Source organism: Equus asinus, chromosome 28, assembly GCF_041296235.1.
Source record: "Equus asinus isolate D_3611 breed Donkey chromosome 28, EquAss-T2T_v2, whole genome shotgun sequence".
NCBI classification, from domain to species: domain Eukaryota; kingdom Metazoa; phylum Chordata; class Mammalia; order Perissodactyla; family Equidae; genus Equus; species Equus asinus.
Genome location: NC_091817.1, coordinates 24,493,814 through 24,510,371, shown reverse-complemented (window position 1 = coordinate 24,510,371; position 16,558 = coordinate 24,493,814). Strand labels below are relative to the sequence as shown.

Genomic DNA, 16,558 nt, shown 5'->3' with positions numbered 1-16,558 from the left:
TCTGGTTTTCTCCAGATATCTCCTGCCGGGCTGCCTAATTAACTACTTTGGGTATGTTCCTACCTACAGGGCTCAGGGGTCACCGCTACACCTTCACGAAAGGCCTTGCTGTTCCCCCCACAAACGAAGTAATCGGGCTACTGGCAGTGAAGTTGACAACCAACGGGTAGAGAGTGAAATACAAGGTTTATTGGGGGGGGCGGGGGAGGCGGACAGCCAGGGTCGTCTCACGCTATTCTCAAAGGCTTCTCTAATTAGGGACATGGGAGTTTGAACGAAGTGCCGTGGGCTGGCCCTGGGCAGGGCTAGAAGGGTCTGTAGGAGCCTGGATGAGCGCTTTGGCGCTCAACCCTAACATCAGAGACCACAGGTACAAGTGTGGAAATTCCAACTTTGGACAGAAAGGGTTAGGAGAAAAGAGCTGAAATGACCAGAGGAGGACGACAGTGGCCCAGTGGTTCTCAACAGGGAAGCGGTGTGGCCGCCTCCAGGTGCACGAGGAGACGGGGAAGGGACGCTCTGGGGACTGCTGCTGGCAGTTAGCAGGCAGGGCCAGGGAAGCCCAACGGCCAGAAAACACTGTCCTGCCTCAAATCTCAGTGGCACCCCTGGTTGTCTACCTGTGACCGAGCAAGGCTGGGCTGGACTTCGCTCCCTGCTGCTACCCTCCTAGCTGGTGGCTTGTCAAGAAGCTCGAGCACAGCTGCCCTCCCCAGTGCTGACGTCCCAGGAGAGACCTGAAATCCAGCCGCTGCTCTGACCCTTCCTGCTGAGGCAGGCAAGTGCGGCTAGTTGATAGTGAGGACATCGCTCTGGATCTCGTGGCTTAACTGGGTCTGCAAGTCACTCAGCTTCTTCTTCAATCCAGAGAGGGCGGAGAGGACAATGGTTTCGGGGCGCAGAGAGCCACAGGACTCCACGTTGTAGTAAAACCTGAGAGGCGAGAGGCCGCAGAGGCCCTCGTGAGGCAGCCTGCTGAGCCCGAGCCTCAGCCACGGCCTCGCCTCCTCTGGGCCTTGACCCCTTTCCTACCAGGAGCTCGAGCTCGCGCTCGCCCCAAGGCTGACTTCCAGCCTTGTACAAACGGGTCCCCGCACATCTGCAGGACCTCAAGGGGGCTGCAGCTACCTTGAAAAGATACTGTAAAGCCTCAGAACCCCTCTGTATGGACGTATTCCACACTGAGGAGACAGTGCAAGATCAGGTGAGCAGCGTCACAGGCTCCGGCATCTACACGTTTGTCACCAGAAGACTTTGGTCGGGTTTTGGCCCGAGGCTGATCCCCTCCTCTGGGGGCTGAACATCAGAATAGAACGGCTTGGAAGACTGTAGGGCTGGGCCCCTCTTTCTCACAGTGACCCCAAGGGATGACAATCTGCCCGGATGAGCACACCACGCGCTCAGCAGTTATCAGCCCCTCCTCAGCTCTCGGGAACTGGGTCTCCCCAGCTCAGAGCCTACACCTACCTGTGTGTTTTCACATGCTTTACCTTCAGCGCCGGGCCAGTGGCTTACCTCTCCGGCTTGCCGTTGGGGTCGTAGGGAGCCTGTGACTCATCCTCATCCAGCTCCGAGTACTCGCTCTTTGGCCTGGGGTCAAACACAGGTCAGCACGGGTTGGCCACTGCCGCTTTAAGGGCACCTCTGTCCACAGTCAGCCTGCCCCATCTCAGCCACCAGGAACCCTTTCCACGCCAGCCACCCTAAATGCCTGCCTTCGCTCCCAACGGGGACGTACCACTCCTCTGGCTTGGGGTACACTGTGTGCCTCAGGGCGTTGTCAGGATCGTATTCAAAGGCCACCCCTGCAGTAGGGTTCCACTTGGCATGCTCTTTGCCAAAGCCCTTTTTGGCATAGGCTCGAAGTCTCAGCTCCTGGCCCTTCCTCAGCTTGACGATGAGGATGTCTGTAGGGAGAGACATGAGCCAGTCAAGGGCCGAGAGAGGTTCGGCCCTCCAAATTTTGAGCTGGAGTGCCGCTAGAAGACCAGGCAGCACGAGAGGCTGCGTCTGCTTTCCACCCCTCCGCTGGCCTGCAAAGTGACAGGTCAAGTGGACACCTGCCCTCACTTGAGCCCTTACCGTCCTGCTCCACATAGTCGTTAGGGTCATTATCTCGGTTCCGGGATGTCACCTGTAGGGAGCCCAAACAGAGGCATTATTAGCTGCTCATGTCCCCAGTCACCTCTTCCTGCAACCCCCTTCCAGCACCTCCAGGTTGCAATCTGCCAAACCAGGGAAAGGGAGCCTGGGAGGAGGCGGGAGAAGTGCGTACCGGGACCCAGTCTGTGCTGGTGCCTGGACTCCAAGCCCTCCTTCACGGCTTTGTGACAGCCTTCTCAGTAAAACAGTACCATGGCCTCTAAAAGGGTCCTTGGGGCACAGAGGGGACACGACAGCAACAAGCTCCGGCCCCGTCCCCCCCCTCCCTCCCCCGGCAGAGTCCAGAACTCCCAGCGCCTCTAGGCGCCAGGTTCAGGCCATGGCAGAGGTAACGCAGGCAAGTCAGTGTCTCAGAAGAGGTCAGCCCAGTCTGGCCCACTTGGGGCCAGAAGGAGAAGAGCAAGGGTCCCGGGGAAGGAGGACGCTCTTAGACACTGACCGGAATGACCCGGGGGCTGTTGGAGATGAGGTCCCGAGATGTGACGTGGCGTGTCTGGTCTTCGTTGCAGCGCACATCGAGAGTGAACTCCACCGAGCACTCGGGGCAGAACTCCTCACACGTGCAGTCCTGAGGCAGCAGAGAGGCAGGGTGAGGCTACGGAGACCGGCAAAGCCCGCGCCGCGCGCTCCCGAGGCCAGTCCCTTCAGTCTCCCATCTGGGAGAGGGGTGATCACAGTCTGCAGGCCCTGTGGGCCGCGTCAACCTGGTGCTGTGTTCTCAGGCCGCTCAAGTGCGGGCGCTCCCCAGTTTAGAGACGACCCATACATGCTGGCACCACGTCCCCAGCCCCACCCCGGCTGCCAGGCCACCACAGGAGCTGCACTGCGAACCTCTCGCCCCTGGCCGCGGAGGGCCCTTCCTCAGAGAACCAAGGTGGGGAGGGGACTCTTTCATACTCCACCGTCAGCCTCCCATGAACTAAGTGGACTAGCTCGGGAATGGAATCATCGTTTAAAATAAAACGCTCAGGGAGCAGGGAAAAAAGCAGCTTTCAAGTTCTAGACTACTGACCTTTTCTAAAAAAGGAAAACGGCATACATTCACAAAAGCAGAGAAGAGTGCAACAGACAGCCCCTGTGTAACCGTCACTCAGCTTCAGTTAACTACCAACAGTGTGCCACTCTGCGAACGAGTGAGTCCGGGAACAGCCCATCCCCTTGGGAGGGACTATCTGCTACAATTCAGCTCAGGCAAGAGGACAGTGACCAGAAGGCAATCAGGCAAACCGCTCTCCTCACCCCAGCGAGCAAAAGCCGCCGGACTTCTGATGTTTTCAAGACGAGAAGGGAGAGATAGACGCCGCCACACACAGGCGACGCGGGAAGGCCACCCAGACCCTCGAGACCGAGTCTCTTAGTAACGAAACGAAGAATCAAAACGTAACAGAAGACAGAAATATGGAAAGGCACCCAATCTCAAAAAAAAAAGCATAATGAAAGGAGAGGAGTCTGTTCGAGGTTAAAAGACACTAAAGAGGTGTAACAACCAAATGCAATGCGTGAATCTTTACTGGATCACGGACCCACAAACGAAAAACAATTAAGGACATTTTGGGGACAACCAAGAAAATCTCAGTGTGGACTGTATACAGATAGTACCTATTAATGCTAATTTTCTTAGGCATGATAACAGTGTGATTATGTAGGAAAATATCCTTATTTTTAGGACACGCATACTGAAGTTGTTAAGGGAGAAGTAACTTTCTTTCAATGGTTCAGCAAAAATAACAAAATATATATATAAAATAAAGAAAATGTAGCAAAATATTAAGAATTGGTAACCACAGGTTTAAAGCAAATGAGTATTTACCCTTTTAAACTTTTCTGTAGATTTTCAGAAAAAGCAAAACAAAACACCATACCCTCTTTGTTCAGTAAATGTAATACTAGAAAACAACGAAATGGAAAGAACTGGCAGGTCACAGGGCATGCATATCTTTATGTAAGTAAGATACTGCCAAACTGCTCTTCAACTGGTTGTATAACTGTTCCTACCAATATGTATGGTTTTTTTTTAAAGATTTTATTTTTCCTTTTTCTCCCAAAGCCCCCCAGTACATAGTTGTGTATTTTTTTAATTGTGGGTCCTTCCAGTTGTGGCATGTGGGACCCCGCCTCAGCACGGCCCGATGAGCGGTGCCATGTCCGCACCCAGGATCCGAACCGGCGAAACCCTAGGCCGCCAAAGTGGAGTGCGCGAACTTAACCACTTGGCCACAGGGCCGCCCCCACCATGTTGTTTTATTTCTTAAAAACAAAGTCTGGAGATGTGAAGCAGCTATGTCAAAACGTTAAAACGAGACAGGCGGTTTGTGGGAGCATGAGTATTTGCTATATTAGCTCCACACTTTGCTGTGTGCTTGAATATTTCTTTTAAAAAATACATGTATATTTACCAAATTCGCCACCAAAAAAATGACACGCCCTTGGAATATCAGAAACTAGGTGGATTCAGGATCACACAAAGCCATCAGGAGGGAACAGTCTTAAGCTGTCACCCGACATAGTCCTGGTCAAAGGATGCAGCAGCCTAGTTATGTCACACTCCCTCCCTAGTCCAAGGCCTGTTAACCATCATCAGGGAGCAAACACGGCCCAGGGGAAGGGAGCCACGTTTAACCAGCAGAATCTAGGGGGTGATGCACGAATCTGGCAGACACCAGGACTCCAGGCCCTCAGGTCCCTCTGTGGGACAGTTCTCACTCCCTCTGCTCCTTGTCCTGCCCCACAAGCTTCTGTTGACTCCCTTTAGCCTCTTAGGCCCGTTACTGGAGCCTCATCAATCTGAGGCCCCATCAGCACCAAGGACCACCGCCTGCCCTGGGCTCTAAACAACATCTCCACATTATCCTTCTTAAAGCTGGAAGAAAGATGTCCCTCTGAGAACTGAAGTCCCCTGCCTCCCCCACCCTTGACCCCGATCACGCAGCATACCCGGGAGTATTGCAGCTTGTCCACGATGTCGTCACTAGTGAGGGGGATTAATCCTGGAAGACACAGAAAAGCACTTTAAAGAAGGCCAAGGGGACAAGCCAAAAGGAGAATCCACAGTCCCCTTGGGAGGGAGAGGCTTCCTCTTCTGACACCAGGCACAGCCACCTCCCTCTAACTTCCCCAAACCTGGCACTCACCGAGCCTGTGTGCGATGAACTCGTCGTGAAGGACTGAGGAATTGGCATCAATCTGAACCCAGTCAATGGCTAAAAAATGATGGAGGCAGAGAAGCGGACAGGCAGTCAGCCACCAAGTTCCCCTAACGACTTAGCACAGTGCTCTCCAGGGTTAGGAATCACCTGATGTTCACCACCCTGCAGAGGCCCGGGCCCGGCTGCCAGTCTCTGATTCCCCAGCTTGAGGGCGGGCCCAGGAATCTGCATTTTAACAGGAACCACATGCCGCACTCCACTTCCCTGCTCAGGCGGACTTAACACAGGGAGCTCCTTCTACCGTACAGAAAAGCACCGACTTCGAGAATACACGGGAGAGGGCACGTGTTTCTTTGAGTTGAGTATTTCCAGGAGAAGCATTTAAATCTGCTATTCAAGCCAACACCAAATTCAAGAACACAAACTATTTGGGCACTTAAAAGTTGGGAAAACCTTACAGAAGTAACACAGACTTAGGGTCCATATCTCGTTTTATGATATAATGACCAGAATACCCAACTTAACACTTTATCATCACTCAGTTAACTGTTTACAGAACTCCTATAACCAGCAAGGCACGCTAAGTATAAAACCCGGTCCCTAGCAGCAACGAGCTAGCAGCGGGGCAAGGACTGTACTGGCACAAACACACTTGACTTACACAAGTTTTCTCATTCATTCATCAACAAACATCTGCACGTCAACAATTACATTCCGAAATCAAACAGCATGGGGGCCGCACTGCCAAATGAGGGGCCCGGACACCAGGAACAGAAGTCAGACGAGGCCCAGATAGCCTGCTTTGTCCCATGCTTCCTCCTGCTTCCCCCACCCACCCAAGCCAGACAAGGACCATGAGCCGGGCTTTTCCGCCCCTGCCTCTTTCCGCCCTGGCCCCCCACATCCAGCCTCGGGTGCAGGTCACAACCCTCTGGGGCTCCCATAAACCACGCTTGTGGGCCTCCATGACACAGGCACTATCACTGTCTTCCTGTGAGCTCCTCCCTCGCTAAAGCCTGTCCAGACTCCTCTGCAGCCACCTGTCATATTTTGCCTTGCGTGGTATTCGTGTAGGTCTTGTCTCTACCTCAAGCTTCGAAAATTGCTAGGGGCAGGGTCTTCAATGTCTTGAGTGTCCTAGCTGTGGGCTGGAATGTAGCGGACGCTCAAGATTATTTGCAGAACTGAGTTTGTGGGAAAGGTGGCATTTAGACTCAGAATGTCAGGCCTGCATCACAAAGTACAACTCCCTCAGTCCACTCACGAAACTGAGGCCCAGAGACATGGAGTGATTAGGCAGAGGGAGGACCAGCACTCCAAGCTCCGCGCTGAAGAAGTGATTGGGGGTGGCAATGGTGGAAATCCTACAATGTCCTCCTGGTTACCAATCACTCGGCCTGCTTATTTCCTTAGGAGTCTGCATAACTGATGCAGCAACTATGGCTTCAATTTCTTTTTTCTAACCCAAACTCTCTGAGCCGACACTCAGAAAATATCTGTAATATATCGGTAAATATGTAAACACCTGGAGCCAGGTGGCTGGAACGAGAGCAGGAACAGACCCTCCCTCCTCTAAGCGCCAGCAGCACTGCCACTGATGCAAGTCCGGCTTGCATTAGTGCTGTCTGTGGACCCGCCCCTCCCCTGTAACTTCACTGCCAGCTCCATCCAGGAGGGCAAGAACCCGGTACTGTCCAGCTGGCATTCCCACGCCGGGCACCACGGCCTGGCACTTATGTGCTCCATAAACGCAGTAGAAGGAAGTGACTCCCAAAGACCCATCTACCAGCACTGGACACTCACGGAACGCACGGCCCTCACAGAGATCACCTCACTTAGTCCCTGACGTCACCCTGATAACTACTATGGTTCACAGTCTAACAACCCGCCCAAGCTTCACAGAGTGGGCACGGCACTCGAATCTGCGTCCGCAGACTCCTGAACCCACGCTCCCCACCCACGCGTGTGTAAGAGCGGGCGAAGCGGCCCCTGAGCCAGGGAGGTGGCCAGAGGGGGTTCCGGGCCGAGGGCACCGCCGTTTCCCGGACCCCCGCCGGCCCGGACCACGGTGGGCAGGAGCCCCCGGCGCGCGGGGGCTCGGCAACCAGGGCTGGGCTCGCTTACCTATTATGGGCACCTCGGCGATGAAGACCCTCCGAATGGAGTTGGCCACCCTGAGGGATGCAAACCGAGCGGCGTGAGGGCGCCGCAGCCTCGAAGGTCGCCCCGCCCGCGGGCCCCAGACGAGAGCCCGCCCCACTCCCGCCCCACCCCCGCCCCCCCGGGCCCGGCGCTCGAGCCCCGGCCTCCTCCCGCGGCGGCCTTACGCCAGGTCCGTGTTCTCGATGATGAACTTGACATTCTCGTCGGTGAGCTCCGTGATGCGCACGGTGGGCTGGTTGGCGTACGGCATCGCGCCCCGCCGCCCCCGGCGCCGCGCCCGGAAGTCGGTCCGCGCGGCCCCGCCCCTTCCGCCGCAGCGCGCTCGCAGCGCACCCTGCCGCTCGGAGGCCGCCGCCGCGCATCGGCGTTAAGGCGCCAGGTTCAACCGGCGCGGACCGGGATTCGGCCAAACATGCGCACGCTCTTGACTCAACAGTAACACGTCTAGGAATTCCTACTGCAAAAATAATTGCAGTTGTAAGCCAAGATAGCGTACAGGGGCGTTCGCTGCCGCACTGTTTGTAACGCAAAAGATAAAACGAATTGCCCACTGACAGAGACCTGGTTAAATACACGAATATAGGAATACAATGACGCCTTAGAAAAGAATGAAGTAAATTTGTACGTTAATGGAGAAACAAAGTATACTTTGGCAAAGTGTAGTTGACTGATGGGTACACATCCTTCCAGCCCCACGTCCAGATCCCACTCTTCCGAAACTGCCAGAAAATACAATGCTCTTTACTTTAACGTACCATCCATGATTCTGTGTAGTGGTGGTGGGCGGGTGGGGCCCTTCGTCTCTGCATCCCCAGCGCCTTGCAGCGTGCACCTCATAGGGTGAATGCTCCGTGAGTAATTACCATTCCCCTCATCAGCCTGAGAGAGGTTTGAATGAGGCTCAAAAAGGTGGCAGCTGCTCATAGAAAGAGGCTCTAAAATAGGACTTGGCTGGAGCTGCACTTAGGGGGCAGAAGAGTAATCAGAGAGGAGATGAAGGAGTTTGCCTTAGCAAAGAGCGCCGCCTCTCCCTGAGACAGAGAGAAAGGGCACTGGGGGGCCCCTGTTCCCCAGCCTGTGCTATCTCAGTAAATTAAGAATAAAGGTTGCCTGTGAGTGTGAGAGGGATGCTAAGACGATAAAGGAGAGAGTGGAATGAAATTTGGAATGACCACTGCAGGAAACTTGACCGAGTGTCGAGAAACAGAATTAGAGAGGCGCAGAAAGGGCCAGCGGAAAGCCCACAAGAGCCTGGAAACACCTATTAGCTCAGACTTCCCCCACCAACGCTCAGTCACCTCAGGCAAGAGACAGGAAAGCAGAAGACACGCTAGACTGCATTGCGTCCCTCCAACAGGTTGAAGCCTAACGCCCACCTTGATGGTATTTGGAGACGGGTCTTTGCAAGTTCATGAGGGTAGGACTGGCAGGACGGGATTAGGGCCCCTATAAGAACACGAGGCTCCAGAGCTCTCTCTCTCTCTGCCACGTGAGAAGACAGGAAGGTGGCAAGTCACAAAGCAAGTCCTCACCAGGAACTGAACTGGCTGCTACCCTCATCTTGGCTTTCCCAGCTTCCAGAACCATGAGAAATAAACGTGTTTTTTTAAACTGTCCAGCCTCTGGTGTTGTGTCATAGCAGCCGGAGCAGACTAAAACAACAGTTAGCCAGACTTGCCGAGGGAGCCCCGTGTGGAGGCGGAGGAGATCACTAAAGCTAGAGAGTGTACCACCCAACTGGTTAGTGACAGACAACAGCCAAGGGAGCTAATGGTGAGGAGGAAGGCTCCTGTCGCCCACACTGCTTATGGGAAGCCTGGCCCAGAGATGCAGAGTTGACAAAATTTCACACCAGTATTAGGCAGCACCAGAACGAGAACCCGGGTCTCCTGGCTGCTGGCCTCAAGCCTTTTCCACAACACTGTTGTCTCCCTCTGGGGTCGTGGACACCTGCCACGGTCGGTATGGAAACTACACAATAGGAAACTGCTTCAAACATATTTATTATTAGTTTTAGACTCTAAGTTCACTAACAGTCCTGCAATGCATGCTGGTGTAATGCAACACCAGGCCTGGGACCACACCTCAGGCCAGGCTGAGCACCACTGTCCAGCAGGCACCTGTCTCAGGTGAGGCAGCTTTCTGGGGGGTTCCCAGGTGCAGCATCTCAGGACACCAGAGAGGCAAGGGGCTGCAGGGACACCTGTGTGCACGTGTGTGCCATGCTGGGGGTGAGCTGCCACCTTGTGGTGGCTTAGATCCTGACTCTGACTTGGGAGCCCCAGAGAGCATTTCTAGGAAGCTTAAGTCATGATCAAGGTGCCTGTGAGACCATGACAGGGACGTGCTGGGTTTCTGTGGCTTGAGTGCTTGGACGAGAGCCTCAATTTTCAGTCACACAGCTGCAATGCAGAAAGGCATCAGGAGGCAGGCCTGGTATGAGGGACTGAAGAAGTCCCCCAATCCTGGGCTACCACTGTATCCTCAAGTGCCCTGTGGTTCCCAGGTGGCTGTGGTGGTGATTCAGGTCCTTCGGTGTTTTCTCATTAACACCGTCTTCTGTGGATGGCACTTCGTATTTCAAAGCCCTTTAAATATATCTGCGGGTTTTCTTCTGGGGGCTCCAGCTTACAGCCCTTCCTGCTCACCGGCGCTGGTTTAGACCTGTCAAGTTCTTGAGCTGAAACAGGGACGGGACCAGAGAGAGTGATGAGGCCTTGCCCTCCCTCTAGGATTCCGACAGGAAAGATCAGGATTTCCAAGGTGGCAGGTGCGGCTATGATACACAGATCTGACATACCAGGGTCCCAGGAGTCAGTGATGTTTCTTAACGCCAATAAAAAATAAAGAGGTGGGGTATTTGGGACCAAGAAACTGGGGCTGAACCACGGTCAGTCTTACTATTAGCTTTCCAGTTTAAGGTTTTTGGAGCCAGTGACACCTGTAAGGCTCACAGGGCGGGAGGGGGAGGGCAGGGATGAGCTGGGGGTACTCACTGTCACTGCTGCACCCATGAGTCCTTGTACCAGGGCCTCTCCAGTGGACTTTACCTAGAAGGAGTCAGAGTCAGGCTCTCTTAGGCCCCCTACACAAGTGCAAAGGAGAGACAGGTAGGACAAATCAGGAGGCCTACGAGCCCCAATAGGAAGAGTCAAGAGGGCCTTGCTGGGGGCTGGCCCAGTCGCACAGTGGTTAAGTTTGTGCACTTTGCTTTGGTGGCCCGGGGTTCGTGGGTTTGGATCCTGGGCATGGACCTACACACCACTCATCAAGCCATGCTGTGGCAGCATCCTACGTACAAAAAATAGAGGAAGACTGGCACAGGCTTAGCGACAATCTTCCTCAAGCAGAAAGAGGAGGACTGGCAACAGATGTTAGCTCAGGGCAATCTGCCTCACCAAAAAAAAAAAAAAAAAAAGAGGGCCTCGTGTACTGGAGGAAGAACCCTTGGACAACACAACCACAAATGGGCCAAGTGTGGCTCTCAGGGAAGGGCTGGTGTGAGGAAGAGCCAGTCAGGCTCCCCGGGCAGGCCCTCAGAACTGTCAGTTGAGGCCAAGGGGAGCAAGGGATCAGACAGGTGGCCAGCTGTGGCCTGAGGAGGGCAGAGCACCTAGTGAGGCTTCCCAAACGGCGAGCCCCAACTACCTGCTTGGCAGTGTGGCCCATGTTCATTGCGTCGTTGATCCGGTTTTCCAGGAAGCGCCATGTGTCCTCGAAATCTGGGGAGGTGTCCTGCATCATCACCAGCTCCGTCGAGTTGTAGACGCCAGCCAGCACAGCTCGGCGGGCATACCAGCTCAACTGCAAGGCAGCCCACCCAGGGAGTGGGTCACCACGACTGCTATGGGCTGGGGGAAGTCTGGGGCAGCTCCTGCCCGAACCACGGGCACTCAGGGGCTCCCTCCGGATTTCTTCTTTCCCTCACAGATACCTATGGCCCTCTGGACAACCCTACTGTTCCCAACTTGGCTGGGCATCAGAATTACCCGGGAGACTAAAATGCAATCTCCTGGGCCCAACCTCGTAGAGTTTAGAGTTAGTGGGTTTGAAGTGAGTGCCAGGAATTTGGATGTTCAATAAGCACCCCGGGCGATTCTGCTACATCCAGTCCGTTTTGGACCCGCTGGTGAAAAGCCAGTCTTAGGACATCGAGTTTCGAGGGGGCTCTGTGGTGAGCCGGGTACGACCGAACCTTGGTGTGCTCATCAGGAAAGCGAGGGCTGAGATGGGATCATGGACAGATCAGAACACATGGCCAGAGTCACGTTCAAGGCCCTCAGCAACTTCTGACTGTCCCGGCAACCAGGCCAGAGCACTAGCTCAGCTGCCTCGTGTTTTATTCCCTTAATTTCTTTGCTTTCTGATTTCGTTTTCCTGCCATCTCTGCTGGTGGTATGTTCCCACAAAGCAAAGTTTATTACAGCACTTTGTTAGAATGGTGGTGGGAGGACCTCGTTGCCTCCCATCCTGGATCCCACAAAGTACCAGCACATATTAATGTCTTTTATGAAGGTATGCTTTTTAAAACAATTTCCTAACAGAAATACAACAGCATTAACAAGTCCGATTCTTTCGCAGCGCCTGTTTAAAGGCTTATTGATCTCAGAAAATTAGGCCGAGATGGGCCGGGCGAGGGAGTTTCTTTTTAAGGCAATGGGTGTCTCGGCAGCATTCTTTTTTTTTTAAATCAGTCTCATGGAAGACACACATTGAGAAACTCTGCTGCAGAATCTACCCCTTAGGAGACAGGGGAAATGACTCTCAAACGGCAGCCCCATCACCAGGCCCTCTGACACCCTGTCACCACTGTAGGTCAAAAGGAACGATCGCTGTTCTGTAGCTAGAGTGCTGACCTAAGGGAAGCGGACCTAGGCCCCACCGTGGCTCGACGAGGGGCTCTCCTCGTACCTTAGCCTCTCCTGACCAAGATGGGAATGACACTGCAGGCCCCCTGCAGGGATCTGTGATCAAAGAAATTTCACTAACTCTGTGAAGAAACGTTTAGCCCAAGCCTTTCTCAGTATCCCGTGGGCCTGCAGAAGCACTCACGTCAGTGGACTGGTCCCCAGCATAATGCCACATGTCGTCCACCATGCTGGTGAGCAGGTTCAGGCTGGGCAGGATGTTGTGAGGGAGCATGAGGATGCCGAGGGCCTGAGGAGAGAATGACAGAGGACTAGGTACTGTGCACAGGTCACAACAGCACAGAGATGGCTGGTGCCCCACCTCTCCAGGGAGGGAGGTAAGGGGCCTGCCCAGCTCTGACACCCCACCTCCACTCGCTGATGTGAGCTCCTGGCAGCTAAGAGCCCTAATGCAGCTGACGGAGCCAGGGGCAGAGCTCCCCAGCTGCCCCAATCAGATTCTCAATCCTTCGCATGTGGATTTGGGATGCAGACAGCTGGAGGGTCTGCCTGGTCTCTGAGCACGGAGAGCAAGGGCGGGGGAGGGCACTGCATTCTGTAACATGGAGGAAGCAGCAGACGTAGGAGGGGAGTCTGGGGATGGTCTCTAAGTCCAAATTCTAGGCACTCCCAGGGCCCAGGAGCATTCCTACCCTTGATGCCCCCCTGCAGCCTCACAGTAAATTCCTCCCTGATTTTTTGCTTAACTCGAGTTGATTTCTGTTACCTGAAACCAAAAATCCTTCAAGTAATACAAGCGATGGCACAACCCAGAGACGCCTCCATTAGCAGACACCATCCACCCCAGACAGTACGAGTCTTGCCACTCCACCATCTCTAACACCCAGTGGCTGTGGCCTGTGGGACCCAGCCAGAGGTCCCAGATTGGCTGGGAAGGTTCTCTTAGCAAGCAGCCCAGAAGGAAGCATGCTGAACGAGGCAGCCGAGGCCCAATACACGCACTGCCACTGCGTTAACTGTGAGCAGGGCCGAGTCAGGCCGGAGGCCTGAAACCAAGTACGGCAAGCACAGGCAGGGGACGGGACTCAACTCTCGGCTGTACTCCCTTCACACCCCGCCTGGGGTGAGGCGCACGGCAGGTGTTCCAATGTCTGTCGACTGACTCACTGAAATCGCCTGCTCAGCCATCGCCGAGCTGGGCGGGGACACCAGATGGTCCCACTCCTCTCTTCTCTGATGCACTTTGACTGTACTTTCTTAACTGAGAGAACGGGCCACACTGTGACATGCTTTGAAACAGGAGAAAGGAAGCTTCAGAAAAGGGGGAAAAAAGCCCTTGGAATGAATACCCCAATTCTCGAGCATCACACTGACAATGTGAAAAGAAGTCCCGGTCCTCCGAGATCTAGAACACGACAGGCCTGGTAAGGGACGACGGCCAATAAAACCGTCTGACTCTTCTAATCTGCTTCACGGATCCCTCCTCACCGATACCTGCTGGCACGCTCAGGCCACTAAGAGCTCCCCCAGGAGGTGACCCGGTGCCCCGGCCACTCCCACTTCCAGGAACCAGACAGACGGCTCAGTTACTCTCTCTGGCACTCTCAGATTTGAAGCTAGCCCTGCCCAGTACACTGAGCACCCCTGCGACGTGGAGATCAACAAGCTAACTTCTGAGCCGTGTGCAAGGCCCTCTGAGGGAAAGGTGACGAAAATCAGAAACACGACGACACTGTTGCCCTGGGCCTGGATCTGGACTCTGTACCCGGGGCCAGTGCTCGATGTACGGGATCAGCATTCTCAGTCTGGTTTCCACCGCGTGCCTCAGGAGCTGGTCTGTCTTCCTCTTCCTGGAAGAGGGAAAAGAAAACAGTGTCGCTGGGTCAAAAGCATGGGCTCGGTGCTACCTGTTCCCTCAGCGGGGAGGAGGTCCGCACTTCCTGACGCTGGCCTGACCACAGCTGTGCGACACAGGCGGCTGCGTTTTGGTCCCATAGGAGCAGGAGGGCTGCTCAGTGCTACCCTCTTTGGCTCTGCTTGGATTGGCCTCCTGGGGACGGCTGTGGGGCCTGAGTCCCTGGATCCTTAGCCGCCACCCCGAGCAACACTGCCATGGGACTTACTCTGCCTGGCCCAGCTGTACCAGCTTCTGCTCCTCTTCCAGCACACGGGTGAGCCGAGCGTTGCACTGGGTCACAAAATGCAGTATCAGCTCACTGCCATCACTCCCAAACATGTTGGCCGCCGCACTGGAGAGACCCAGAGACTGCGAAAGGGGAGAGGGACACAGAAGAGTGGTGGGCAAGAGCAGCGGACACCGGCTGTCTGCTCAGCGTGAGTGCTCCTCTAGGAACAGGAGCCTGGTTTTCAGCGGACACCCCCAATCTTCCTCCTGGGTCCGTGTGACCTGGGTGAAGCTGCACACCAGGCCCTCCACACTCCATCAAGCCCCTTGGTGTGTTGCAAAGCACAGACCCAGACATGGATAACGAGTTCATGGCGACTAGCTAAGGGATGTGCATGTGACCAAATAAATCCAGGCCCTAGGAGGCCGCCTCAGGACCTTTGCTAATACTGATGGGAAAGAGGTGCTCTCTTTCCACTGGGGCTGCTGAGCCCTCCTTAGTCCTGCATGGGAAGCCCCTGCTGGGAATGAAGCTCACAGAGCAGAAGGCAGAGCAGATACGTCGGAGAAAGGGCTCCCGGCAGCACAATCTAAGAATGCGGGGCCAGGGAGGCCTCCAGACTTCTCTGTCGTTAAGTGAGCCAGACACTCCCTTTCTCGCTTGAGCCAGTTAGAGGTGAGCTCTGGCACCTGTGACCTAGAGCGCTAACAACATAAAAAGAGGCTGGGCAGGAGCACTCACAGCTCTCCTCCTCACCAATTCACTTAGCCTACATCTCACAGAAGTTAGGTCTCTCAGCCATTTAAGAAAAGAAACAAAACTTTTCTTACAAAATTTTTCTTAACGAGCTGTCATGGAGTTCACAGAGCCACAAAGATCCTCTGCTATTCCCGATATAGGGCAATCACTGAGCAACTACTGGTGGCAGAACCCTGAGAGCAGCAGGGACAGAGGGCAGAAAAGGAACAGAAGAAACATCAACTCTCAACTCCCACCGCTGGGAGTGGGAAAGGGGCTCTTTTAGGGGAAGAACACAGCCCTCTGGAGAGCAATGAGGCACGTTCACATCCACACCGGAGTGGAGCAGCATCAGGACGAACGGTGACCGCGAGCTCATCGTGCGCCAGGCACCCTGCTAAGCGCCACACACACACCATCTCACTGCAGCCTCTCGGCACTCCAGCCGGCGGGGATTACCATCATCCACAGTTTACAGAGGCAAACGGGGGCTTCCAGCCCCTAACCGCCAGGCTAGACTGCCTCCGATACACACGTCACAGGAACCTCAAAAACATCCGCGCTCTCCGGGCCAATCGTTGAGTTACTGTCCCTCAGCTCCCAACCTGCCCTCCTCTCCTTGGCTTCGGGACGCAGGGGCTGGGCTCTGCAAACCACGCTGCTGGCTCCGTGGGGGGCTCTCTGCCAACAGGGTCGCTGGAGGGAGACTGCGCGGCTGGAGGAAGGAGGGACTCGCTCCTTCCTGTTGACTTATCTGCTAGTGGTGTGTGAGCGCCAGCCCGGGGTTGCTCCTTCACCGTGGCGGCAGCTGAGCCCGGGCTGTGGTTCTCCCAACACCTGCAGGACAAGCTCCTCCTCTCCCTGCCCTCCAGCCACTCCACCACGCCTCCAGCCCCCACAGGTCGCGTGCCAGCCCCAAGGGATGCTTCCTCCAACTTAGAGACACCAGCGCCAGCGGGGCAGCACCTCCCCCTCAGAGGTCTGGGTCTCACCTCCACGGGGCCTCTCCTTCAAGCTTCCAGTTTTAGTAATTCCAACTCTGCCCTTAGCGCTGGGGATGGAGCCACTTCCTGCAATTGCTCCTTCCATATACCTTCGTGGTTTTTTTTTTTCCAGTTACCTAGTTACCAACCTTACACCTATTAACAATTCTTTGTATTAAATCCTCTCTGTCTGAACAACTGGTGTAGTTTCTAACTCCTGATTGGTTCTCTCCCTGAAAGACCAACTCCACTTCTTGGAATTTGTCCTGAAGAAACCAACCAGACTCACAACTAGAGTACACAACTAGGTAGTGGGGGCTTTGGGGAGAGAAAAAAAAAGAAGAACCCAAGCAGAAATGTACTTAAATATG

The 16,558-nt window shown here is 54.7% G+C and overlaps 2 protein-coding genes across 5 annotated transcripts in view; both read right to left on the bottom strand.

The window, feature by feature from the left end:
• Positions 1-167: 167 nt before the first annotated feature.
• POLR2C (RNA polymerase II subunit C) lies at positions 168-7,791 on the bottom strand. The gene is made up of 9 exons (XM_044761660.2): positions 7,637-7,791; positions 7,434-7,483; positions 5,295-5,363; positions 5,098-5,150; positions 2,603-2,731; positions 2,083-2,134; positions 1,739-1,907; positions 1,516-1,590; positions 168-933 (listed from the first exon to the last, which is right to left on the bottom strand). The coding sequence occupies exons 1-9, from the start codon at positions 7,720-7,722 to the stop codon at positions 789-791; spliced, it is 828 nt and encodes a 275-aa protein (XP_044617595.1). The 5' UTR covers positions 7,723-7,791; the 3' UTR covers positions 168-788.
• A 1,665-nt stretch (positions 7,792-9,456) lies between these two features.
• The window catches only part of COQ9 (coenzyme Q9), a 13,985-nt gene continuing 6,883 nt past the window's right edge, over positions 9,457-16,558 (bottom strand). The window contains exons 4-9 of one of the 4 annotated variants that reach the window (XR_011498954.1): positions 14,464-14,606; positions 14,106-14,190; positions 12,525-12,629; positions 11,121-11,276; positions 10,469-10,557; positions 9,457-10,152 (exon numbers count right to left, since the gene is read on the bottom strand). Coding sequence is in view for 2 of the 4 variants with exons in the window: in XM_014827302.3 (XP_014682788.1) it covers positions 10,117-10,152; positions 10,469-10,522; positions 11,121-11,276; positions 12,525-12,629; positions 14,106-14,190; positions 14,464-14,606 (579 nt within the window). In the remaining 2 variants the exon portion in view is untranslated. The remainder of the gene's footprint in view (positions 10,153-10,468; positions 10,558-11,120; positions 11,277-12,524; positions 12,630-14,105; positions 14,191-14,463; positions 14,607-16,558) is intronic. The other 3 variants (XM_014827302.3, XR_011498955.1, XM_070500270.1) reach the window with 3 other exon arrangements.